Source organism: Rhinatrema bivittatum, chromosome 4 (assembly GCF_901001135.1).
Source record: "Rhinatrema bivittatum chromosome 4, aRhiBiv1.1, whole genome shotgun sequence".
Classification (NCBI taxonomy): Eukaryota; Metazoa; Chordata; class Amphibia; order Gymnophiona; family Rhinatrematidae; genus Rhinatrema; species Rhinatrema bivittatum.
Window position 1 is genome coordinate 102,087,390 of NC_042618.1, and position 26,675 is coordinate 102,114,064.

The 26,675-nt window shown below is 40.0% G+C and overlaps 1 protein-coding gene across 5 annotated transcripts in view; it reads right to left on the bottom strand.

The window, feature by feature from the left end:
* CCDC32 (coiled-coil domain containing 32) overlaps positions 1-26,675 on the bottom strand; it is an 86,208-nt gene that overhangs the window by 35,921 nt on the left and 23,612 nt on the right. For 2 of the 5 annotated variants that reach the window (XM_029598554.1, XM_029598553.1), the window contains exon 4: positions 21,613-23,548. The exons of 2 other annotated variants lie outside the window; for them this stretch is intronic. In XM_029598554.1, coding sequence (XP_029454414.1) covers positions 23,410-23,548 — 139 coding nt within the window. In that variant the 3' untranslated portion in view covers positions 21,613-23,409. Of the gene's footprint in view, positions 1-21,612; positions 23,549-26,675 lie in introns of those variants that run through there. One more of the 5 variants, XM_029598558.1, reaches the window with a different exon arrangement.

The following is a 26,675-nucleotide window of genomic DNA, read 5'->3' on the forward strand; positions in this document are numbered from 1 at the left end:
TCTTGAGGTTCCAGGAAACAACTTAGTTTATCTGCAATTACATTCTGCCCACTTGGTAAGTAAACTGTTGACAGACATAACTGCTGAGATATTGTCCAGTTCCTGATTTTTAGGGATTCTTTGAAGAGGATATAGGATTCTGTCCCACCGTGCTTGTTTATTTAGAACACTGCAATTTAGTTCTCCATTTGGTTTAGAATCCAGTTCTTTGACAATACATTGGCAAATATTCTGAGAGCATTGAGGATCGCTCTCAATTCTTGTAGATTGATCTGATATGATCTCTCCCGTGCTGACCAAGAGTAAGGACTCCACACCCTATGTTTGATGCACCTGTGGTCAAAACCACTTGGTGTTGAAGATGACAGAATAGTATCCTTTGACCCAGAGCGGTGCAGTTTTCCCACCAATTTAGAAAATGACAAACCTAGTTGTTCATCATTACTTGTGTGAATTAATAACCTGTCCTTTCTCTTCCTTCTAAGCCAAGTTCTTATCACCTTGTTATATGTAACTGCCTTTTCAGCACCATTCTTATAGTTATGTTTACTTTGCACCCCTGTTTTATGTGAACCAGCATGATGTGACTGATGTCTTGAATGCCGGTATATAAAAATCTAAAATAAATAAATAAATAAAATTACTGAAAACAACAATGGCTGGATAAGTTGGTCCATTGAAACCTGAGCATCCGTTGAAGAAGATGCATATGAAAGCAAGCATATGGAGTCATATAGACTGTAGCTCCCATATGGCCAAGAAGTACCCCAATAGAGAAATCTGATGACAGTCCTGGTCTTTAGACTTTTTATGATCTGTCCCATAAGAAGGCATTGCCCACTTTTATATATAGGAGGACTCCAACAAATTGGAGGTGTTAGGATGGTTGTAATGATGTCTTCTAGTAATTTATGAAAAAAGCTAGGAGATTCTAAGAGCTCTATTAGAACCCCATTCACCTACACTCCCATATCGCCAAACACACATATCCCATCATCACTACCCACACTCCCTCTTTTATAAATCTGTTAGAAAGCATTCCCAGAGAAATGCCTCTGCATGCTTTTAACTGTTGAAAATTCTGTCGTGTTAGTTTTAATCTTTTATCTGAGTTATTAATTTATGTTGCCTAGCAACTACAAACAAAATGCATATCATCATTAAGTAGCAACAAGTAATGATGTCTTAAAGCTGTAAAAAAAAAAAAAAAAAAAAAAAGTAGATTCAAATAAAATATATATTATGACATCATGTGTGATCAGCTATCTAAACATTGCTTTCTAGTGTATCATCTGCTGTTAAAATCATGTACCATAAATCACTCTGTGAAAGTCAGTCAAAATTTTTAATTTTTGTACTTTTATATGTAATTTTAAATACTTGAGTCTCTGCAAGTTCATAGAGTATACTTAATTTGCCACAACATGAAGATCATTCAATGCACATATCCAGCCTTGACATTCATACAATGTAACTCCCAAACATCGATGTTTCAACACATATTAATGCACAATTAAGCTCTGGAAATTGTTGCCAGAGGATGTGGTTAGTGCAGTTAGTGTAGCTGGGTTTAAAAAGGGTTTGGATACATTCTTGGAGGAGAAGTCCATTACCTGCTATTAATCAAATTGACTTAGAGAATTGCCACTGCTATTACTGACATTAGAAGTATGGGATCTAATTAATGTTTTGGGTACTTGCCAGGTACTTGGAATCTGGATTGGCCATTGTTGGAAACAAGATGCTGGACTTGATTGTCCCTTGGTATGACTCAGTATGGCAACTTCTTTATGTTCTGATCCTCTTTCAAAGAACATCATTGTGCAATCATTCTAGTACATAAAGCTCATATTGCAGCAAACTTTAGATACTTGTGTTGGGCCACAGCACATACCAACAAGGATTTTTTTTTTTTTTTTTTTACAGCAACTGGCTTTCTTTGCCATGAAAGAAAACCTTTTCATGTTTGATGGAAAGTATTACCATCAGGTTAAGGGACAGTAATGGGAGCTAACATGGACTCTAATTTAGCCTATTTATATGTGAGCTCATTTGAGGTGTAGTGACTACCCGCTTTCCCGTTTAAAGCTTGTGTAACACTTTGGCATTTTATTGATGATATTTTTAAGATTTGTAGTGGCACTGCACAGGATTCCGATACTGGTTTTGGTCATCTGAATTCCTGAGATTATAATTTGCAGTTCTTTGATCTTGCAGATGCCTACACAGTTGTAATTCTGGATATAAAGATAGTGTTGTTTCATGGTAAGTTTGATTTTTTGATTTATAGGAAACTACCAATTGAAATACATTATTGTGTATTTCAGTTTTTTCATCCATGCAAACTTCATGATAACATATTGGAAATTTGTAAACTATCAGAACATCATCTATGTTACCTGAAGACTGGAGGGTTGCCATTGTAACACCAATTTTTTAAAAAAGGGATCAAGGGGTGATCCTTGAAACTGCAGACCTGCAAGTCTTACATCTTACATCTTAGCCAAAGCCTTAACCCTAACAAGTATTTACGCTATTTATTTAATGTAAATAAGTACCTCGCCTTAACTTATAGTTTTAGAATCCAGTTACAATTATGTTCCTTTTATTATATTGCTCAATTTGATTGTTCATCTCTCTCCTTCTGCCCTATCCTTTCTTGCTGCTCTTCCCCTACCCCCCTCTCACACTTTTCTTGCCTGCTCCCCTTCTCCCCCACCCCTGTTCATTGTATTTTCCACCTGCTTCAGTTTTTTGTAAACCGGCATGATATGCCCTATGAATGTCGGTATATTAAAAGTTTCATAAAATAAATAAAATAAATAAATAAATCTGTGCCAGGCAAAACAGTAGAAACTATTATAAAGAACAAAATTGCTGAACATATAAATAAGCATAGTTTAATGAGACAAAGCCAACATGGACTTGCCTCACAAATTTGCTACATTTTTTTTGAGGGCATAAATAAAAATATGGATAAAGGATAAAGGTCGTAAATAAAAGTGTGGATAAAGGAGAGGCAGTTGATAGTGTATCTGGATTGCGTTCTTGAATCGCATTCCTGAACTGTTCTTTTGGGATTACCGTGGCTTCAGTTACATAACCCACTCATCGACTGAAATTCAGGACAAATTGTCTCAGTCTTCTTCTTGCTTCTCTACTTATGCTCTGGACCACATTTTTTGTGCTCAGAAATTAATGCCTGCCAGAAATAATATTGTGGCGATATTAAGTCGGAGGAACAAAAAGGAGTTAGGTTAAAAAAAAATTATTTTTTTTTTTAAATGGTCTGACCACCTCCGAGGTCTGGCCTGATGGGCCAAGCGGTCTGGGTCGGATCCAGGGGGTTCAGTACCTGAATGGAGGTCCTTAGGAAAGCCCATTGAAAACTTCAAATCTTCTCCCTCCGGTGAGCCGGAAACCCCTGCTGGAGAACCTCCAGGGCTGTTCCAGATTGGTCCTTTTCATCTTCATTCAGCCTCTACATTCAGCACTCCTGGGGTTCTAATTTCTGGGTTACTGAATTTTGATTAATTCCCACTCTTACTTTGTGTCAGATCTCTCGCTCCTTGTCTGGATTGGGGCTACCTCATTTCCCATGCCTTGCTGGCTACAAGCACCACAGCGTTCAACTTGAAGGGAAGGTGGCTAGCCTAAGCAGAAGTCCATCTACCATCAGTGGCCTGGATTCGACACTCCTGGGATTAGGTTCCTCATTTCTGAGGCAACTCACAGACTACAAATGGTACAATGAGTCTTTTAAAGCTTTAGATGTTAATCCTGAGTGCAAAGTACTTAATGACATGGAGATAATCTGGTGCTGTAACATAGTTTGTGCTCTGGTATCAAGTTATGTGTTTTGTTAAAGCTGATTTTAAAAGAGAGTCTTTGTTTTTGCAGCAATTCTTTTTGAAGCTATTCTTTTTACCTCATTTCATAAGAACGCCAAGACGACCCTTGAGGAAGACATTTATACTGCAATATCAATGTCTGGTCCATCAGAGTTGTTTTGATGATGTTTAAAGAATTGCATTGGGAGGAGGAAGTGATGTCATCCTGAGAGATGGTGGCCTAACCGTGAAGCTCCTGCTCCAGCTTAGCTATCTTTTGCCATCTAAGCATTTCCTCATCTTGGAATTCAATCTCTGTGCCCAGGAGAGAAAGATACTCACCTAAAGATGTCCCAAGTGAAAAGAAAACCAAAGTTTTCTTTCACTAATCGGGAGGTGATTCAGGCCATCAGTCTCAGCGAGGAGGAAGAGATGGACGGTGATGTTCCAGAGGTAGGCCCAGCCCAGTCACGACCTGAGAAGCGGCGGAGGGGCTGCTGTGAGCCGAATTCAAACATTGGTTTTCAGAGCTACGCCAAAACATGGTGCTTATTAAGTCGGAATTCGGAGCGATGATCACAGAGCTACACAGGGATGTTGTTGATCCTGGGAGATGCGTGGAGGAGGTGGAGAAGCAAGTTGAAGAGCAGGCCGCAGATGTTGTGACCTAGCTAGAAGAAGCGGCAGGTCTTTCTAAATCCATGCAGGAGATGGAAGAACACATGGAAGACCTTGAAAACAGGTCCAGAGTTCAAATCTTCAGTTCCGGGGAGTGCAAGAACTGCCTGCATTTGCTGACTGCTCCCAAGTTGTTACGAGCGTATGCATGCAGCTACTGGTTGCTGATGAAGAGGCTGTGCCTTTGCCTTCCATTAAGCTAGACAGAGCTCGCAGCCAGCCAAGAAGAAATTTTGCTCGGGATTTTGTGCTTTTCTTTCCCGACTTTACATTAAAAGAGAGAGTGGCTAGGCTAGGAAAAAAAGGTCAGATTTTATGGAAGGATCAAAATATGGAGGTATTCCAGGATTTAGCCTTAATCACCATTCGCAAGCACATGGCGTTCCGTGACATCATTGCTATATTGAAGGAGGAAGAAATTAAATACTGCTGGCTATTTCCCTTTGGGCTTCAGTTTTCTGTTAGAGGTACCTCAGCTAAAGTAAAATCGGTGGAATCTGCAGCAGATTTTCTACATATGGGAATGTCAGTGCCATTTGGAGAGTTCGCTGAGACCTCTGCTACCAGATTGGAAATGAAAAAGGGACAACCTAAGTGGTAGAGAATACCGGGAACTAGCAGACATCTCAGGAGACAACCAGATAACCACTCGTCACCTGGAACGGCGAATGCATGATATAAAGTCCAGGATTACTGTTCCTTAAGACATCCAAATTAATGTTTATGGTCTTGGTGAGGGCCAGGTGTGATTTTATCAGGAGAGAGCTGGTTAAGACTTTTGGTCTGTGGGAAACATGGACACGAGGAAGCAGCAGTAAGGGCATCTAGTGATTTATTTGATAACACTTAGTTAATTTAGGGGATTTGGTGTGGGCTTGAGGGTTGTGCACCATATCAGATGAAATTATTCCTCCAGAGGGGAGTTAAGCACCTAGTGGACGGTAGGTGCAGTGAGGGGTTGGGGGTGGGAGAGGGAGATTGGGAATGGTAGGAATTGGCCTTTTGTCTGTTTTGGATTTCAGGATAAATTTAGGGGTGTGTGTGTGTTGAACATTGAAGGAGGAAGCTGGTTGGGTACTTGAGTGGTATTTAGAGGTTCCTTTTCTTTAATATCCCATGGTGACTCTTTAAGAAAATGACTTTAAATACAAAGGGTCCAAATTCCCCTATTAAAAGGAAACTGTTGTTGAAGGACATTGAAGATTTGAGGGCAAATGTGATCTTTTGCCAAGAAACACATTTTAAAGCCAGGAATGTTAAAGTAATGCTGACTAGAACATTTCCAACTCAGTACTTTGCCCCAGCTACAAAGGGCAACAAATATAGGGCCTCATTTTATAAAGTATCGCAGGCCTGCGATACTTTAGGTAATGAGGGGTGGGGAGCCGAAACAGGGGGCAGTCCTGCGCTAGCCGGCAGCGATCGCACCACCACGGTGTGATCGCTGCCGGTTTCACACCCAATAGTGCCACCATAGAAGGTGTAGCTATTGGACGCGAAAAGGCCCTTACCTTTTCGTCGTCCGCGGCGTTGGCCCCGGTGACGCCTCGACTCCTCCTCTTCCAGGGCCGACTCCGCCCCCATCTTGGTATCGCACGGGCCGACTCCGCCCCCATCTTGGTATCGCACATGATAAGGGACTTTTCGTGGGTGAAACGTCCCTTATCGCGGGCGATCCGTCTGGTAAATGACCCCCATAGTGAGGTGGGATATAAAATCCGTAATTAGAGATACCAGTGGCAAATTTATTATTCTGAAGGTAATAATTCATAGGGAAATGTTTACTATGATAAATATATATGTTCCAAGCTCTCAGCAGGGAGTCTTTTTTAATACTATTTCTGACACTTTGCTGGGTTGAGCGGAAGGACATAAATTGTTGGGGGATGATTTTAACATGACCTGCTATCCTTTTTAGACAATTCCAGCAGCACTGGATGTTTCATTTTCTGTCTCTGGAGACGAGTGGAAGAGCTGCTCAGTACATGGGGTTTACATATTTGGAAGCTTAGGAATCTTACTCTAAGACATTATACTTTCCTCTTGAAGCCTCATGAGTCTTATTCCCAAATAGACTACTTCTTGCTTGATAAGATTCTGGTGGGAAATGTTCACTCCACAGGTACTGGCAATATAACATGGACAGATCATGCTCTGATGTGGGTGGAACTGCGGGTGTTTAGGGAACAAGTAGGCCGTAGATTTTGGAGGTTTAATGAGGATCTGTTATCAGTTAAAGAGTTCAATGCTGGCTTTATGAAGGATATTGAAGAGCATTTGATTTTGAATGATACAGGGGATGTTAGCTCAGCAACATTGTAAGAGGGGTTGAAGATGGTGGTGTGGGGGAAACATTTTTCAGGCCTCCTTCCTCAAAAAACAGAATACTGAGCGGAGATTACAGGTGATGCTGAAAATTGGTAAACTGGAGGTAAAACATAAGAGATGTAATGAGGAGCATACAAAGATCACACTAGAGAGTGAAAGCCCTAGATCTGGCAGAGATTGATCCTCGCCATCTGAGAAACAGATTTTTTGAATTTGGAAATAAAGCTGGCCCTTTTTTGGCCAGGCATCTTAAGGTTCAATCTTTGCAAAATCAGATCCTTAAGGATTTATGATAGTAAGCACATTTCCAATAGATTTGCCCAATTTTATGAGAAGCTGTATTTGTCAGATAGTAGTATCAACAATGCAGATATTGAAAAATATCTTAATTTAGTCACCTTACCATGTCTGCCAGAGGAAGCTAGAGAACATTTAAATGCAAAAATAAAGGAAGAGGAGGAACTGGAGGTTATAGTAGATTTAAAAATGGGAAAAATGCCAGGACTTGATGGCTTTACAGCCAAATTTTATAAAATATACAAACAGGCTATAGTGAGGCCTCTGGCTTCAATGTTTAATTTCCTCAGAGAGGGTAGACATTTGGCGACAGGTGCTAATGTAGTGGGTATCACTGTCTTAGCAAAGGGAGGACAAGACCCCACACTCTTGAGACTTATAGGCCCATCTCACTTATAAATTTAGATCTCGAGATTTTAGCGAAGGTCCTGGCTTCCCATCTGGGTCTCATAGCACCCTCTTATCATTCATGGGTATCAATCAGGTTTTGTCCCGGGCAGGCTTGCGGCAGATAATGTACAGAGGGTTCTGAATCTAAGTCGGTGGGTACAACATCATCGCATTCCCGCGGCCTTATTAGCTGTCGATGCTGAGAAGGTTTTTAATAGGGAGCACTGGGTCTATTTATTTCAGGTTTTGCATAAAATAGGTTTAGGGCCTTATTTCTTGACTTGGATTAAAGCCCTTTATGATCAGCTGAAAGCCTGTGTTAGGGTAAATGGAGGTCATTCGGCATATGTTTGTGGTGGGCAGAGGCACCACACAGAGATATCCACTATCCCCATTGTTTGCACTCTCTTTAGAACCATTCGCTGAAAAAATTAGAGATAACAGGGCCATTAGAGGGGTGAAAGTCGCTGGGAAGTCTTATAAGATGAATTTATTTGCTGGCAATTTAATGTTCTCCTTAACAGAATCTGAGAGATCCCTTAATACCCTACTTGAGGAAATGAAAAAAATTGGAACAGTGTCTGGGTTTAAAGTTAAAGAAGATAAATCGGAGGCCCTAAATTTAACTTTAGGTGGGGAATTGGTTAGACATTTTCGACAGAAGCTTCCATTTAAGTGGGCAGATGAGAGCTTGAAATATCTTGGGGTAAGATTAGGACAGGACCAAAAGAATCTATTTGGCCTAAATTACATTCCTTTAATGAAGGGAGTATTTCAGGATCTAGAGAGGATTGTATTCCTTTGTCTTGTTTTGGCAGAATCTCTGTTATTAAGATGAATGCGCTACTGAAAGTTTGCTACTTTTTTCAAACATTACCAGTAGCTATCCCAGTGAGAGTATTAAAAGGTGGCAGAGAAAGCTTCTTTGCTTCATTTGGAAGAGAAGGCCCCCTAGGGTGGTGAGTGAGGGTCTCTGTCAACCTAAGAGTCAGGGAGGATTGGGGGGGGGGGTCCTAAAATTGGAATTCTATTATGCTGCTTCACAATTAAGAACGATATTGGAATGGCACTATAAAACCAAATGTAAAGTTTGGATAGAATAGGAGTGCGACATGTTAGGATCTCCACCTGTAGAGAGATTAATTTGGAGGTCTGAGAAATAAAAAGGTTTTATCAGTAGAGGATCTCCCTTTAACCCCCACACTTTAGGAGTTTGGTGACAATATAGAAAGAACTTGGTGGGAGACAAACAGTTTTGGCACTGCTCATCTTTTTTGTATAAGGGGTTTCCACCTGAGGAATCAATGTCTGCAAAGGCATATTGGGTGGGGTTGAGTAACTAGAGAATGGAGCAGGTTTGGGAGGGTAGGGCTATTTTAGCATTTGAGCCACTGTGTCATATTTCCTCTGGAGGAGGACAGATTTTGCTACTTGCAGTTAGTTTCTTTTATTAGCTCTAAAAGGATAATTGAGGACTTTTGTAGAAGCAAATCTATGTTTGAGGTGTATTGTTCAAAAGCTGATAAGATCGATAGAATTATTTCTAAAATCTATGAGTTGTTAATTGGAGTTCTGGGGCAAAAACCAAAGCATATTACAGCATGGGAAAGGGATTTTTCAGACCAAATAGAAGATGCTGAATGGGATATGTGTTATCAATTCATGGGGGAAAAGCTTGGCATCTGCTTTGGTTCTGGAAAATGGCTATAAGATACTATATAGGTGGTATCTTACCCCAGTTAAGCTAGGTAAGATGTATCCTGGCAGATCTGAGAGCTGGTGGCGTAATTGTGGGGGTTAGGGTAGTTTTTTCTATATTTGGTGGAATTGCTTTAAGGTGATAAGGTACTGGGATATGGTTATTGATCTCATTGAAGAGATTACAGGAGTTAGAGTTCTGAGAAATCATAAACAATTTCTGGTTGCCATAGGTCTGGATGGTATTGGTAAATGGTTCCAATGTCTGATATTCCATATTATTGTGTGGGTGCGCTGTGAATTTGCAGCTTAGTGGCACAAAATGGATGTGCCACAGAAAATGCATTTACAAATGAGGCTGACTTGTTTTTTTCACTCTGTATAAACTAACTGCACACCTGAATGATTGTATTTTAAAGATTAAAACAACTTGGGGTCCTTTTATTCGGTGGCAGGAGTCTCTGGATACTGGTTCTAGGGTACTAGATCCAGGATATCAGTGAGCCTGAGTAATATTATGGCTGGCTAATGTTTGAAGAGGGAATAAGTGGGTAGGGGGAATTGGGGCGAGAATGGCACATATGCTGTGGTATGGTTTTGGGATTCTAGAAGTGGTAAGGACATCGAGGGGAGGGAATAACGACAAGTTGGATACAAGGTACTCTATTATATACATTATCTTTAACTGACATTGTTTATGGTGATCTTGTATTAATGAGTTTTTGCTCTTTAATGGTCAGTGTGAGGATCAATTTGAAGAGAACATGTTTAGTTATTGTATTCTTGTAGTAAAGGAGTAAATTATAAAAAAAAAAAAAGGGACAAGGAAATGGTATTCCGTAAATATTTGTCATTCAATTTCAGTTTTGTGGACAGAGAACACTAATTTTTTCCTGATATTTCTCTTATTACTCAGGTGAGGAAACAATTTTTAGATTTGAAACAGAGTGCTTTCATTAGGTGCTTTTTGTTTTTTTATTATTTAAAAGTATCCTTGTAAATGATAACATTTTAAAAAAATTAATTTGTCTTATTTGAACCTGAACACTTTATCATCTTTCTAAGCAATAAAGAGTTGAGCTAATTACAATTTGGAGATTTAAGGGTTAATAATAATATATGTATCTTGCCACATGAATGTCGGTATAGAAAAGTTCAAAATAAATAATAAAGCAATATGTAATAGTCAGTGATAATTGCCTATTTATATATACTTCCTAGTTATATGGGTTAGTGAATGTATAATTTCAGTATTATTGTTGTTACTTGATTCTTGTGAATTTAAAATTTTTCTTTTTGTTTAATCTTTATCTTATAAGATTAAAATTTAATAAGATTAAATTGAAAAAAAAATTGCATTACAAGAATATCAAGGCCGATTTGTGCATTGAATGATTTTCATATTGTGGCAAGATGGTACTCTATAAACGTGCAGAGACAAGTATTTAAAATTGCATATAAAAGTTCAAAAATTGAAAAATTTGAATGACATTCAAAGACTGATTTATGATATATAATAACAGCACATTGATGCCACTTCTTCCTTCAAGTACATGACCCCACTCACAAAGCAGGTCATACATTAGATCTAATCTTCACTAATGACTACTTCTCCAATACCACAATTCTCCATAGTCCAGTTCCATGGTCTGACCATCATCTTCTACTATGCAAGACTCAAATAAATTTCAACAATCCAACCCACACTAAGGATACACAAAATTTCTTCAAATATCGACCACCATTTCAATCTGATCTTCTCCTACAAGAACTGGGTCACCAGCTTTCTAATCTCGACCTTTCTATCATAAATAACGCCATCCAATCCTGGTTTCATATTACTGAAGAAACTGCTAACAACATTAACCCAGAGAAAATCAAACGTCTAAGGAACAAAAAAGAACACCAAAACCCCTGGTATAACACCACTCTAAAAAATATGAAAATGGCTCTCAGGAAAATCGAAAAAGAGTGGCAAAAAAACAAACAGCCATTATTACAGCAGAAATACCGCACTCATCTAGCTGCCTACAAAAAAACCATCCAGAACACAAAACGTGATTACTACAGTAAAAAAATAAATAATGCTACCAACAAAGTTAAATCACTGTTCAACATAGTAAACAACCTCATCGTCGAAAACAACAATCCCACTACCACTGAAACAATTAATTTGAGCCAAGACTTAGCCATCTTCTTTAAGAACAAAATTTCAAAAATCACGGATGCCTTCAACTCCCCATCAATCATAGAAAAGCAATCTTTATCAAACATAAGTCCCTGGCTTGAATTCAATCCTATCTCCAACTTGGAAACAGAGAAAATGTTGAAAAAAATAAACCCTGCGCGCCATGACATGGACACCATCCCAACCCGAGCTTTAAAGGAAATCGCTCATCCCTTAGCCCCAACAATAGCAGCAATCATCAACAAATCTCTTACTGAGGGCGAGCTTCCTACCAAACTAAAAATCCCTACAATCACACCACTACTGAAGAAAAAAAACCTCAACCCAAAAGATTTAAACAACTACCGCCCAATTTCAAACCTTCCCCTTTTTGCTAAATTGACAGAAAAGGCGGTTCTGAAACAACTAAATGAACACCTGGACGACCACAAAATTCTATTTCCCACACAACACGGTTTTAGAAAAAACCTCAGTACAGAAACCCTACTACTCAATCTTTCTGACACCTTATTAAGAGGCTTTGATAACAAACTAGATCACCTTCTGATCCTCCTCGATTTGTCAGCAGCCTTTGACACTGTGGACCACAAAAGGCTTATTTTTAGCCTGGAATCCATTGGGCTCGCTGGAAAAACCCTCAACTGGTTTTCCTCTTTCCTTAAAAACAGATTTTTCAAAGTTTCCTACAACAACTTTTCATCTGAGGCCATCCCTCTAGATACTGGAGTTCCTCAAGGGTCGGCTTTATCACCTATTCTTTTTAATATCTACCTTCTTCCTTTATGCCATCTTTTAACAAGCCTTAACATCATTTTCTACATGTATGCTGATGACATACAACTTCTCATTCCCATTACTTCGTCTTTAGAAGAAACAATGTCAAAAGCAGCCTCACACCTGAAAGCAATACAAAATCTGCTGAACAATCTTAAACTATGCTTAAATATGAGCAAAACAGAATATATATTAATTACAAGAAAAAACTTTGGTATAACTTCCACTCCACCCTTCCAATTTGACAACATTCAAATTCAACTCAAAGACAACGTTAAAGACCTGGGTTTCTGGCTAGATAATGAGCTAAATCTTAAAAAGCACATCACAATAAAAACAAGAGAAGGCTTTTACAAAATTCAAATACTCAAACACCTAAAACCGCTGCTTCATCCCCAGGATTTCAGAACCGTTCTTCAAGCCCTCATCTTCTCCAGTTTGGACTACTGCAACTCCCTTCTGATAGGCCTCCCTAATTCAACATTAAGACCTCTGCAGTTACTCCAAAACGCAGCTGCCAGAGTCATGTCTGGTAAAAGAAAATCCGACCATATATCCCCAGTACTTTACAACTTACAATGGCTACCAGTTAAAAAAAGAATAGAGTACAAAGTACTCACAATCCTACACAAATCAATTCACAAAGCTGACTACTCTGCCCTGGACAATATTATACATCTACACAAATCTTCACGTACAACAAGATCTACATATAAAGTTCAGCTGGATGTCCCTTCTTTACCTCAAGCCAAATTATCCTCCACTAGAAATAGAGCCATCTCCATCATCGGCCCAAAATTATGGAACGCACTACCTCAACACCTCAATTCGCAAGAAAACTTTAAATCTTTTAAAAAAGATCTTAAAGATTGGCTACTCTCACAGTCTTACAATGGCTGCTCACCCAATGACAACTGAACATAATCTTTTTCATATCCACCTTCACGTTCCTTTTTATGCCAGCAATCCCCTCCTTCTGTCTTTCGTCCCGTCTTGCAGAAACCTTTTTTCTCTTTAACGGTTTCAACCGTCTACTTCAAGTGTTGCTTACACTCATAACTATTGTTCAATGTATTGTTCAATGTATTTATTGACTTTAAGTTAATGTTCTGATTCATTCTCTGTCACTCTGTTATGAATTTAAATGTAACTGGTTTGTTATAATGTAAACCGGAGTGAAGGCTATGTCAGCTGTACCTCGGTATATAAACAAATGCTAAATAAATAAATAAATAGAAAGGAATGTTTAGGCAAATAAATTATGTAGATAACATACATAATTTATTTGGATCCACTCCTTTTTTTAATTGCTATTTGATTTGAAGAAGTAGGTTTGGCCTCTTTTTGTAGTTTAGGTTTTTATTTACAGCTGTATTATCATAAACATTTTGGGCCAGCAACATGGCTCAGATTGCAATGTAAGAGACCCAAGTACTATATTTCATGCCAGAAAGGCAGGTGGCTGCTGCTACCCTGCTAACCAAAGGAGCAGCAGTGAGGGATAGTCTCTGAGACGTTTCTCCAGCCCTCCTAGCAAACAAGAGATACGGTGGCACCTAGGGATATCATCAGGCACAAGGAGTTTAAAGAAATAGAAAAATGGAGAAGGGAGTAAGTGATTTCATCCGCCTAAGATGGCCGCTTGAAAATTTTCTCTGTCACTCTCCCTCACATTTTAAGATTTAATCCCAGTCTTTCCTGCACAAAAGGTATGGCGGTGGATCTGCAAAAATATTCATACGATGCTGGCGGATCTAGATTCGCAGCCTTGGGTGAGTTAACACCCATGGCGGAGTCAGCAAACGAGGAGACAATATTAGAGCCGGCAATGACAGTTCCAGAGATGGAGGATAAACCGCTTACAAAGAAAGATTTCCAGTCATGGTTTCAAGACCTAGACATGGAAATCAGGACACTTAAGGAGGAGTTCCAGGAGACCTTGTCCGATAATTGCGCAGATATCATGGATCTCGGCAAAAGGGTTGAAGAAAAAGAAGGGCAACAGGAGGAACACACCTCCCAAATTAAATCCCTGTTGTCGGCACAATAAGGAGATCAGTCGTGTTCAAGATGAGGAAGTGTTAAAACTAGAAGATATAGAAAATAGAAGGCGCCAAAATAATCTGCAAATAAGGGGCCTAACCAAAGAAGCGGCCTACTCAAACATACCACAAATTGCACAGCAAATATGTGAAGCAGTGCTAAAGGCGGCATCAGCATAGGAAGATCACCTCTCTCCGACAGTAATCGAAATAGCTCACAGGGCTTGGGGGCTACATCTAGGAATGTGCCTAGAGACATTGTTCTGTGAATACACAGTTTTTTGACTAAAGAGGCGATCATGAAGGTCACACGTAAGTTAGACAGAGTTGAATGGGAGGGGTATGACCTCTTCTTCTATAACGATCTTTTGCCAGCCACCTTGAAAAGACGGCGAGACATGCTACCATTAATCGGCCATACTATGGAAGGAGAGGTATAAGTACCGATAGCTTTACCCTTGGGGCTTCACTTTCACCATCAACGGAGTTACATCAAAGGTGAAATCATTGAAGGAAGCAGCACCCATTATTGAGGCGATGGGACTCACGATTTCAATGGGCAAAAAGAAACTTATCACTGAACAGCTTTTACAGGAACAGTCGAAATGGCAGCGAAAAGGCAAAGGAAGCCGCTGTCTTAGGAGGAAATCTGTGGAAACAAACATCACAGACGACAACGTTGGAGCCAACAGGACCCCAGGAACACCCCCCCCCCACCCCCCACTATTTGAACTAATTCTTCAGGAACTCGTTAGGCAGAAGTTATATGGTTAATATGTTCATTTTGCAGGTTTACAGCTGTTTCTTAGGGACAATGGGTTTGAACTGTGCTTAGCAGGAGGACTTTGGCGACATAAGGCCTCATAGGAGCGCAGTATACATTGCATTCGCATTTAAGCCAAGCGGATGGCACTTTAAAACTGAACCAAGTTATACATGCTGGGTTGGTGGCACAAGAACTATGGTATCATTTATTATGGAAAAAGGGAAAAGATGAGTCATAGTGGGTAATGGAGGGAAAGAAGGGGAATGTCTCACTTTCTCAGGGCAGGACTCGCCAGTGATATGGCGAACATAAATATAGGGTTGAGTAACAGAGGATGGGGGGCTCATGGGAAACAGATTAAGCAGAAGGGGTAAGAATTTATTAATCAGGATATATTCGGGGTGGAAGTATTGGGATTTCAGGGAAAAGGGGTTTTTGGGGGAAAGTTTTCAATGGCTAGGCTTAAGTTTGTTTCACTAAATGTGAAGGATCTCAACTCACCGTTTAAGCGGCATCTGCTGTTCAAAGAGCTTTCCCGATTGCAACTGTCAATAGTATTTATCCAGGAGACACACCTCAGATGCAAGGACGAACATTTGTTAGCATCTAAAACATTTCCCCAGCAGTATTTAGCATCCAATACCCCAAAGAGTAAATATAGTGGGGCGAGTATACTTTTTGCATCTTCTGTAGGAGTTCAGGTTTGAGAGGTTCAACCTAATACTTCAGGTCGCTATCTGATATTACAGGTAGATATTAATAATGAGATTCATCTTGATAAATGTATATTGCCCAAATATAGATCAAAGACGGGTTTTGGATATCAGAAAACAGCTACTGTCACTTAAAGACGGTAATGTGGTGGTGAGGGAAGATTTCAATATGGTAGGTATGTCCAATCTTGATAATTCTTCGGGGTCGACGGGTGTTTCAAAGAGAGATAGGCTGTCCTTAAAACATCTGATAAAAACCTGGTAACTGGTAGATATATGGAGAATAAAATAGCCTGCCAGTAGAAATTATACCTTCTATTCTAGAACTCATAACTCATACTCATGCCTAGACTGTTTTCTTATAGATAGAGAACTGGTCTCTAAAGCCAGACAAGTGAATATAGAGTGCATAACATGGTCTGATCATGCTCCTGTCTGGTGGGAAATGGAGCAGATGGACTCAGGTGAAGGTAAAAAATACTGGAAGCTTAATGACACACTTCTTAAAATTAAGGAATTAAAGATGAAGGTTCAAAAACATTTAGAGGAGTATATTATTATCAATGCAGGGGCAGAAACCTCACCCATATCAATATGGGAGGGCTTAAAAGCCACAATTCGGGGATACTTAATTAGCCTGGGGTCCTATCATAAAAAGGAAAAGGAGAGAAACGAAAAGTGTTGGGAGCTTAAATTACAAAATTTGGAGAAGGTTCATAAATAGCACCCTGGGTCAATCCCTATGAAATCTTTAGATGAGGTGAGGGCAGCTTTGAGAGATTTGGATACAGAGGCAATAGCGTATCATTTGGATTTAGTTAAACAAGAATACAAGGAGTACGGGGGTAAACAGAGTAAGTTATTAGCCCATAAACTTAAAGGCCAATGCACCAAAGCTCATATATAATCGCATTAAGGATTCCCAGGGCCATCTCCAATCAGATGCCAAGGCTATCAAGGACAGTTTTGTGCACTTTTACACTGAGTTGTATGAGAAGACTATCTCATCCCAGATAGATATACGGAGGTATCTGAAGGAAGTAGATATTTTTATTTTTATTTATTATTTTTTTTATATACAGACATTTTTTTTATATACAGACATTCGATCTCAATTGAGATAGCACACCGGTTTACATTCAGGTACTGTAGGTATTTCTCTATCCCCAGAGGGCTTTACAATCTAAGTTTTTGTACCTGAGGGTAAAGTGACTTGCCCAAGGTCACAAGGAGTGACAGCAGGACTAGAACCCTGGTCTCCTGGTTCATAGTCCACTGCTCTAACCACTAGGCTATTCCTCCTCCCACTAGGCTATTCCAGTGTTACCCTCCAATGCTCAGGTAATGCTTAGCTAGCCATCTCCTTAATAGAAGTGAAAGGAGCTATAAAAGATCTGAAATCCAGAAAAGCTCCAGGGACGGACGGCTTTACTCCGTTGTTTTACAATACATACGTGGGAATTCTGGCCACACCTCTGATGGATATGTTTAATTCTATTAGGGAGGGCAGAAGGTTATTGCACTTTGGGAATCTGGCAGGGATCACTGTTCTTCCTAAACCTGGCAAGGATGCATCACTATGTGGGTATACCATCCCATTTCTCTGATCAAACTTAATCTTAAATTATTGGCAAAAATTCTGGCTAATTGTTTACAATCTTTGATTTGCTCTCTTATTAAAGATGATCAGGCGGGCTTTATGCCTGTTAGATCCACATCCGATAACATACGGAAGATTTTGGATCTAATCTCTATGGTCCAGCATGGGCATACTCCAGCCCTGCTCCTTACAATTGACGTGGAAAAAGCCTTTGACAGAGTGTACTGGCTCTTTCTGCTTGCAGTAATGGAAAAGATGGGGGTGGGCGGTCATTTTTTGGGATGGGTGCAAGAATTATATCGGGAACCCTTAGCATGCTTAAAAATAAATGGAAGCTACACTTATCCCTTTAATATTATACGAGGAACAAGACAAGGGTGCCCACCATCACCTCTATTGTTTGCCCTGAGTGTAGAACCTTTAGCAGAAAAAGTTAGACAATCTCTGGGAATTCAGGGAGTGGGTATCAGAAAGCAAAAAAATAAAATCTCATTGTATGCGGATGATATTTTTACTTCAACTTCTTTCAGAAGTGGCTAGAGTTGGAGGAGTTCGGAAAGGTATCTGGCTTTCGGATGAATATGGATAAATCAGAAATTTTACCTATATGCTTGACCCCAGCCCAATGTATTAAGTTAAAACAGGCCTATTCTTTCAAATAGACAAAGGGACCAGTTCGCTATCTAGGGATAAATATTGTAATGAACCAACAGGATCTATTTAAAAGTTAACTATGAACCTCTATTCCGCTCATTCTAATCAGATCTGAGTAAATGGGATAGATTTCAGTTCTCTTGGATCGGCAGGATAGCAGTGATTAAGATGAACTATTTAACCAGGCTGAGCTGCTTGTTCCAGGTGTGTTCTATCAGATGCATGTTTAAAAGCTTTACAACAGGTTTTTTTTGTTTATATGGAAAAGGTGTCCCCCTAGGATTGCATGAAAGGTTCTATACAGAGCAAAAGCAGCAGGCGGCCTAGGTGTCCCCAATATATTGCATTATTATATAGCTTCCCAATTACAGACAGTGATGGAATGTCACGTGGAATGGCATAAGAAGCAATGGATTAATATTGCACAAACTATACTGGGCCCTACCCCTATAATTAGCTTATTCTGGGGACGAAAACTGATGAATACTGAGGAGTTTAACGTACTTCCCTCATTGAGATGTACACTTATCCTCTGGATGAAGTGGCAGACAAAGTTAGTAGGGAAAGAGGGTCTTTTTCTCTTCATTGATTAGGTATCTGGGAGGTTTTTCAATTGGAAGGGATTATGATGTTTTTAAAAAATGGGAAGAGAAGGGTCTCAGGAGAGTGGGTCAGGTCTGGACAGCGAGCTCGGTGGTACCTTTTTCAGAACTTCAGACTATGTATGATATATCAGATAAGGATTTCTTGGCATATGCCAACTGCGGCATTTTCTCAATGCAAAATACGTTAAACAAGAATTACTGAAAGGGGCTTCTCTGTTTGAGGGCTTTTGCACAACAACTCATAAGCCACCTAAATTGATCTTATCAGACGATGATCCATATTCTGACTCCCACATTAAGGCGTGGGAAGGAGATTTGAGGATAAAATGGGATAAATCACGATGGGATGATTGTTTTCAAAGGTTAGTGAAAAATACAGGGGCCATCTCCATGATTGAAAATGGGTATAAATTATTATATAGATTATATATTATATCCTGTTAAACTGACTAGATAGTTCCCTTCTATGTCCGATAAATGTTTGGGCCACTGCCAGTCGGTAGACACTTTTTTCCATGTATGGTGGACGTGTGAAGTAATACAGAAGTTCTGGCTGAGGGTAAGGCAATCGCTTACAGAAATTCTGGGCTGTGAGGTATCCACTCAACCAGAGGTGTAGCTTCTGGGGGTATCTGAGGAAAACAACCACCACCCCAACGTCAATTTATCAGTTTGACTGCTATGGTTGCACGTCAAGCGGTGGCAGCGTGGTGGTCTCATGGAGAAGTGCCCCAAGATCACTGGTAGTTAAAAAAAAAAAAATGAATGGGTATCCGGGGCATGGAAAAGATCTCAGCAATAAGACATGATCAATTAGCTAAATATGATCTAGTATAGTCTCCATTCAAAAAGTGGTTAAAATCAGCCTATGCTTAATCCTTCACTAACGCAATGAGTCAAGCTGTAAGGATTTTCATATCCCGACAGGAGATGGTTCACCCAAGGACAGATATGAAGATTCCCTGATCTGCAAGTATAGGCATAAGGGGGGGAGGGTACTAAAGAAAAAGGAGGGGGCTTGGTATCATGGCTCGTACATGTCGAATGCTGTTGATGTTTTGGAATTGTTAGGCTTCACAACCTTCTCAATAAACAGTTAAATACAAAAAAAAAAGGAGAAAAATTGGAGAAAAAAACGAATTTGGGAAATTTGAATTGGTTTAGTGGCTTTCTTTTACAAAGCTTAAAAAGTGGCAAATTCAGTGCCTACAGGCTTCAGATCTTTTCCAAACCAACTAGCTGAAATTGTAGGCAGTCCTTGCTTTGCAGCTCAGAGAAATCTAGATGCCAATACCATTTGTGTAATTACCTCACGCCTTTTCGATGATTGCTCAGCATTCAGGTACAGTATTTCCCTTGTCCCCAGATGGCTCACAATCTAAGGGCCTGATTCACTAAGGCTCCCCCTCCCCCCCTTCTGTGTCTATGGGAAAGTAGCTTAGTGGATCAGGCTCTAAGTTTGTACCTGAGGCAATGGAGGGGGAAGGCACTTTCCTCAAGGTCACAAGGAGCAACAGTGGGATTTGAACCCTGACTTTTCTGGTTCTCAGCCCACCAAGCTATTTCTCCACTCTAAACTTGCATGCTTTGTTTTTCTACAAGGAATATTTTATTGATTTGTAAAGATCTGACAAAAATATTCACGAGTGCTGCTCTAAGAGTTTCATGCATCGACAACATTTATAAGCAGATGTCAGTTGCTGTGATTGAAAAAAAAAAAGAGACAGGTTCTGAGACTTTGAAATAAAATTACTGACCTCTGAAAATAAGGGTTGGCGTGGACTTGTGCTCAGACCGTGGCTAAGACCTACTAATTTCTAATGCAACTTGTGCTCCATTGATGGCACCAAGATGTTCGCTCACCCAGCTAGCACAGACTTTCAAAAAGGCTTAAAGAAAATGGCACATAGTATTGTGAACATTTGGCAATTCAATTCTGATACAGGACAAAGCTAAAGTATAATAATGTATTCTTGGTATACAGAGAAGTAAAACAATGTAGTCTATTGTTAAGATAAACAGAATAATGTGAGAAGCGAATCTGTCTGGGTGTAACATACGCTAGAGACAGCATGGAAAGAAATCTTGATGTCTTCTGCGCGCCTGAAATCCTGCTGTAAGTGATAAAAGATAAAGTACTGCAATGAAAACCTTAAGAATAACCTGTTAAGGCCCAGGATTATAAAAGCAAAAAGTACATAACATGGAGCAGCATCTTTTAGACCCTTGAAAATAGCACGGTCAACTTCATCCTTCATTTACCAATAGTAACATAGGGATTGATTTTTAAAAGTCCGTGCGTGCATGCTTCCCGGCACGCGCACATGGACGCGGCTATTTTCTAACACGTGTGCGTCAGCACGTGCATGTTATAAAATATAATTCCCATGGGCACATATGTGGGCAGGATTCCTCTAACGCATGCAATGGGGGGAATATTAGGAAGAAACGCGCGCTGATGCTACAGGGCCTTCCTCAGTTCCCTCCCAGTCCTCTCCAATTAAGGAGCAGACTGGGAGGGAACCTCCCTACCCCTCGACCCTATACTAAACGCTACCTATCTCCAATTTTTTTTAATTTTTATACTTCCTGCTCCTCGGGAGCAGAAGTAAACCCTGCATGCCGGCCAGCTGCTGGCGTGCGCCTTCCCGGCACTCCCTGCCCAGACCCGGCACTTCTGCATATATCAGTGGTTACGTGCGTGGCTGAGTCCTTTAGAAAATGCGCATAACCACCGGCATTTGCGTGCGTGGGCCTCTTAAAATTCGGCAGATAAAAGACTAAAATGGTTCATCCAGTCTGCCCAACTTAATTTTTTTTTTATTTTATAGTAGTAGCAGCTGTTGCTCCATGCAGAAAGCCTTCTGTTAAGGGTAGTGGGTGGGGGGGGGGGGGGGGAAGGTTTCACTTTATAAAAATGTCATACGAAATTACTTCTAAGAACATGCCCCATACACACACACACACACTAGCCAAAAGTAAAGCAGGAAGGCTCGTAATGATTTCTTAAGTTATTTCCTGCTGTAAAGATAAAGACCAAAAAAAGCAGAACAAACAAATAAAGGGAATTTATTTGGACAATAGCTCTCTATACAGAATCTAAAGTAACTCTCACACAACGGATCATTATTATATATTTAAAGAGAAGGTTGCTAGGTGGATTTAAATGCTGTGGAGCCAAAGCAGTGCAACATTACCAAAAGAGGTGGGGGAATCTCAGTCACTGGGGATTTTTAAAAGGTTGGACAAACATTTGTCAGATCCAGCATGGCAGAAGAATAGATCAAATGACTCTTGAGGTGCCTTCCATCCCTAATTTTCAATGACATTATGCAATTCAAAGCTAGCTTCAGCACAGACAAACAGCAAGTGGACCTTAAGGATTTCCTATATAATATCATGTTTGAGCTGCTGATAGGGCTTACACCTCCCTAAGGCCAGGATGCAGCAAGCAGAGTCAGCCTGTACAAGGAACAATGGCATCGATATTCTTTTCTAGTTCTTCCTCTCCTGCAAGGCCAGCCTTCCTTCCTCTTAACCCAAGCTTCACAAGTTATCATCTACCTAACATATCAAACTGCGCAAGGATTCTTGCCCCACTTGTCGTGCTGCAGCTGCAGGGTGAAGATCAGAAAACCAGAATCAAGGAATTTGAGTGGGTATCCCAAGATGAACTGAACAGGTTTTGTGCACATACATCAGTATTTCATTAATTTTCTTCCTACTCCTCTAATACAAAAAGATTGTAGCAACCTGCTGTTCCCAAGAATTAGAATATAGCTGGCTCCTATTCCATAGGCTTGCTCCAAGTTGTCAACAAAAGGGCAGTATGGTATGTGGCTCTACTTCCTTTAAGGACTTAGAGCTCAGGTTTAAAACACCAGCCTTAACCAGATGACTTCAGATAGCAGAAGATAAAGTCAAGAGCAGAAAACTTGGTCTCCAGTTTGGAAGCATAACTCACCAAATCACTTACCTTGTTTTTTATTTTTTATTTTTGCCTTTGTAGTTTCCTCCAGTTCCTTTGCGCTTCCATCTCAATTGCAGCTGGCCTCTGCTGTGCTGTGATATCATAACCCTTCTTTCACAACTAACCAAACTCTTCCCCGCCCCCCCCCCCCCGCCAGGCATTTTATAAACCCTGCCCCCTAATCTATTTTAGCAAGTGCAGCTACAGTCCTTGGGTCAAGGACCAGGGATTGTGGCTCCTTCTGGAAACCGGTACATGTGAACCTTGAATCTAACCACTAGGCATTACCGGTGTGTGATGATCAAGACTCCTGCCCTCTTCACCTCTGGGCTGTGAACTCTACAGCATTCTCAGCCAGCCTAAAGGCAGAAGCCATGCTCTGGAAACAAAGCCAGGTCTCTCACATGGTAGTGCACAGAACTACCAGTGAGCCACCAGGCTGGCCCTTCTACAGTTTTTATAGTGCTTCCTGCTACTTACTCACTGTGTTTAAAACTAGACTTGGACGTTAGAACAAAGCTTCTCAAAAGGACTCTGCATGTTATAAAGCACTAACAGACAACAATGGAAGGTCCAAACACAGAGGAAAGTCCATTTTGCGATCAGATTGTTACGTTCATAGTGATCAGGATTTCTGAGAGCTCAATTCAATCATAGTAAATCAAGCACAAATCCTTTAAAACTAAAAGACGGGTGTTACTGCAATCAGGGATATAAACAATAAAGTGTCTAGCGCACAGACCATGCCCAAAGTCTGTTTTGAGGGTTGCGTCTGTGTCTTGCAATTAACTTGCCCGTAATTGAGATTTTGCAGTTTTCATCTTCAACAAAAATGTTCTTGGTCTCTCTGTCTGAGACAGCTTTTCCTCGAGGTGTTCACTGTTCTGCTGATGCTGCATGTTCTTCAATTTCTTGCCTTTCTGTACCGAGTTCCTGGGGTATAAGGCATTGCACCTCTTCGGAGCTGATTGCCACTTTATCTGGCTGGAGCCAGCGCTTGAAATGCTCCAGCGTGCTGAGAGAAGAAAAACAGACGTATGACTACAAAACAAAAGCTGTATATTCGGTAAATTGTCAGATGGGGTGGAGTATTCCTACACACAGGGAAGGTAATTTTATAACAGTCTACATAGCAGTAAAGTCGGCGTGTGCATTGTACTAGCAGACTTTACCAAGTATTTTTCAACAGAACTTATGCAGATAAATTCATCTGGAAAATATTTGGGTAACTGGCCCAGTACATGCTCAAATTTCTCCTCTTTGGAGGGCGTAACTTACGTGTGCTCACTTAAGTAGATACCTTTAAAAATCAAAATGTATGTGGATAAGTGCCGCTTCTACACTACCCCCCTCTCCTCAGCGTGCACAAAAGTTTGCACAAAACTGGGTTAAGCACTGAGCCAAGGTCAATTAAAACAGTACAGTGCCTCCATTAAATGTATTCAGTCAAATTTCAGAGTTGCGCAGGGATTGTGTTCATAAAATCAGCATGTTTATTTGTGTAAGTAGCGTGTACATGCTATTTTGGAAATATTTCAATTACACATGGACCTGTTGCATCACAGGTAAATGTTAACGGGGCGGTTTAGGAGCGGGGTTCGGAAGTACGCATACACGTTACTATTTTGTAATGTGGTATAGCCATGTGTTGTTACCTAACTCACACTGTGGAACTGAAATCACATTGGTCTTTTGCCTGCAGTTTTTGAGTGTGAGATCTGGATTAAACTATGGGGGATCTCTGTTTACTAGTGGAGGTGTCTGCGAAACGGTGACCCAAAAGCAAAGTGGAAGCCGATCAATAATGCTGGAAAGCAGAAAAAATGGTAGTGATCGGTGTATCAAGGGATTCTTTATTGGAATTTGCCCGACTCTGGCCAAGTTTCGCTCATGCAGGAGCTGCCTCAGGGGCTGCTGTACCAATGGTTACTTTTCATATGTCACACTTCAATGTGAGAGCATCACAAAGTATTAATGAAAATTCTTAGTAATTAAAGTGCAGTCATTGCCTTCGATATGGGATTCAAAATTGGTTAGGTATGTTTCTGTGTCACATAGTTTTCATCTAACTATGTGACACACATTGAAGTGTGAGGCAGCTCCTGCGTGAGCGAAACTCAGCCAGAGTCGGGCAAATTCCAATAAAGAATCCCTTGATACACCGATCACTACCGTTTGTTCTGCTTTCCTGCAAAACAGTTACTCCAAGTTCGCACACATTTTATAAAATACTTGCCTCTGCATCTGTAAGGGAAACTGCAGAATCAGCTCAGATTCTGCAGCACAGAGTGGGATGACCTGACTAAACCATCCTTGAGTCTGGAATGCATAGTTTAGACTGGGACCTGTTGGCATTTTTTTTTTTTTTTATATACCATCATTCGATCTCAACTGAGATATCACACCGGTTTACATTCAGGTACTGTAGGTATTTCTCTATCCCCAGAGGGCTTACAATCTAAGTTTTTGTACCTGAGGGAACAACGACCTAGGTTAACTTTTCAAGAAAATACATTGTGTCACAAATATTTTCTCTTTATATTGTTGGTGCTATAGATATTTCATAATGGTTTTTCATTACAATTTATATATGAATTTGGGACCTTCATAACACCCATGGTTTAACAAGCAATCTCTGGTACCAATTCAAAGAACAAAGGAAAGTACAATTCTTTGATATTTTAAGAAAAAATGTTGAAAATCTAAAAAATGTTAGCTAAATTGAACTAGTGGACTGATGATTAAAAAGAACCCATAGCGGTGCAAACACAAGTCTATGCTTGTTAAACCATGGGTGTTATGAAGGACCCAAATTCATACATAAATTGTAATGAAAAACCATTATGAAATATCTATAGCACCAACAATACAAAGAGAAATTATTTGTGACACAACATATTTTCTTGAAAATATTTCAATTACCTCAATATTGACTGGGTAAATGTATCATCGGGACATGCTAGAGAGATAAAGTTCCTGGATGGAATAAATGACAGTTTTATGGAGCAATTGGTTCAGGAACAGACAAGAGAGGGAGCAATTTTAGATCTAATTCTTAGTGGAGCACAGGATTTGATGAGAGAGGTAATGGTGGTAGGGCCGCTTGGCAATAGTGTTCATAATATGATCAAATTTGAATTAATGACTGGAAGGGGGACAGTAAGCAAATCTACGGCTCTCGTGCTAAAATTTCAAAAGGGAAACTTTGATAAAATGAGAAAAAATAGTTAGAGAAAAACTGAAAGGAGCAGCTACAAAAGTAAAAAGAATGCAAGAGGCGTGGTCATTGTTAAAAAAAATACCATCCTAGAAGCACAGTCGAGATGTATTCCACACATTAAGAAAGGTGGAAAGGAGGCAAAACAATCACCGGTATGGTTAAAAGGGGAGGTGAAAGAAGCTATTTTAGCCAAAAGATCTTCATTCAAAAATTGGAAGAAGGATCCAACAGAAGAAAATAGGATAATGCATAAACGTTGGCAAGTTAAATGTAAGAGATTGATAAGACAGGCTAAGAGAGAATTTGAAAAGAAGTTGGTCGTAAAGGCAAAAACTCACAGTAAAAACTTTTAAAAAATATATCCAAAGCAGAAAGCCTGTGAGGAAGTCAGTTGGACCGTTAGATGATGGAGGGGTTAAAGGGGCATTTAGAGAAGATAAGGCCATCACGGAAAGATTAAATGATTTTTTTGCTTCAGTGTTTACTGAAGAGGATGTTGGGGAGATACCCATATCGGAGAAGGTTTTCATGGGTGATGATTCAGATGGACTGAACCAAATCACGGTGAACCTAGAAGATGTGGTAGGCCTGACTGACAAACTGAAGAGTAGTAAATCACCTGGACCGGATGGTATACACCCCAGGGTTTTGAAGTAACTAAAAAATGAAATTTCAGATCTATTAGTAAAAATTTGTATCCTATCATTAAAATCATCCATTGTACCTGAAGACTGGAGGGTGTCTAATGTAACCCCAATATTTAAAGGGCTCCAGGGGTGATCCGGGAAACTACAGACTAGTTAGCCTGACTTCAGTGCCAGTAAAAATAGCGGAAAGTGTTCTAAATATCAAAATCACAGAACATATAGAAAGACATGGTTTAATGGAACAAAGTCTTGCCTCACAAATCTGCTTCACTTTT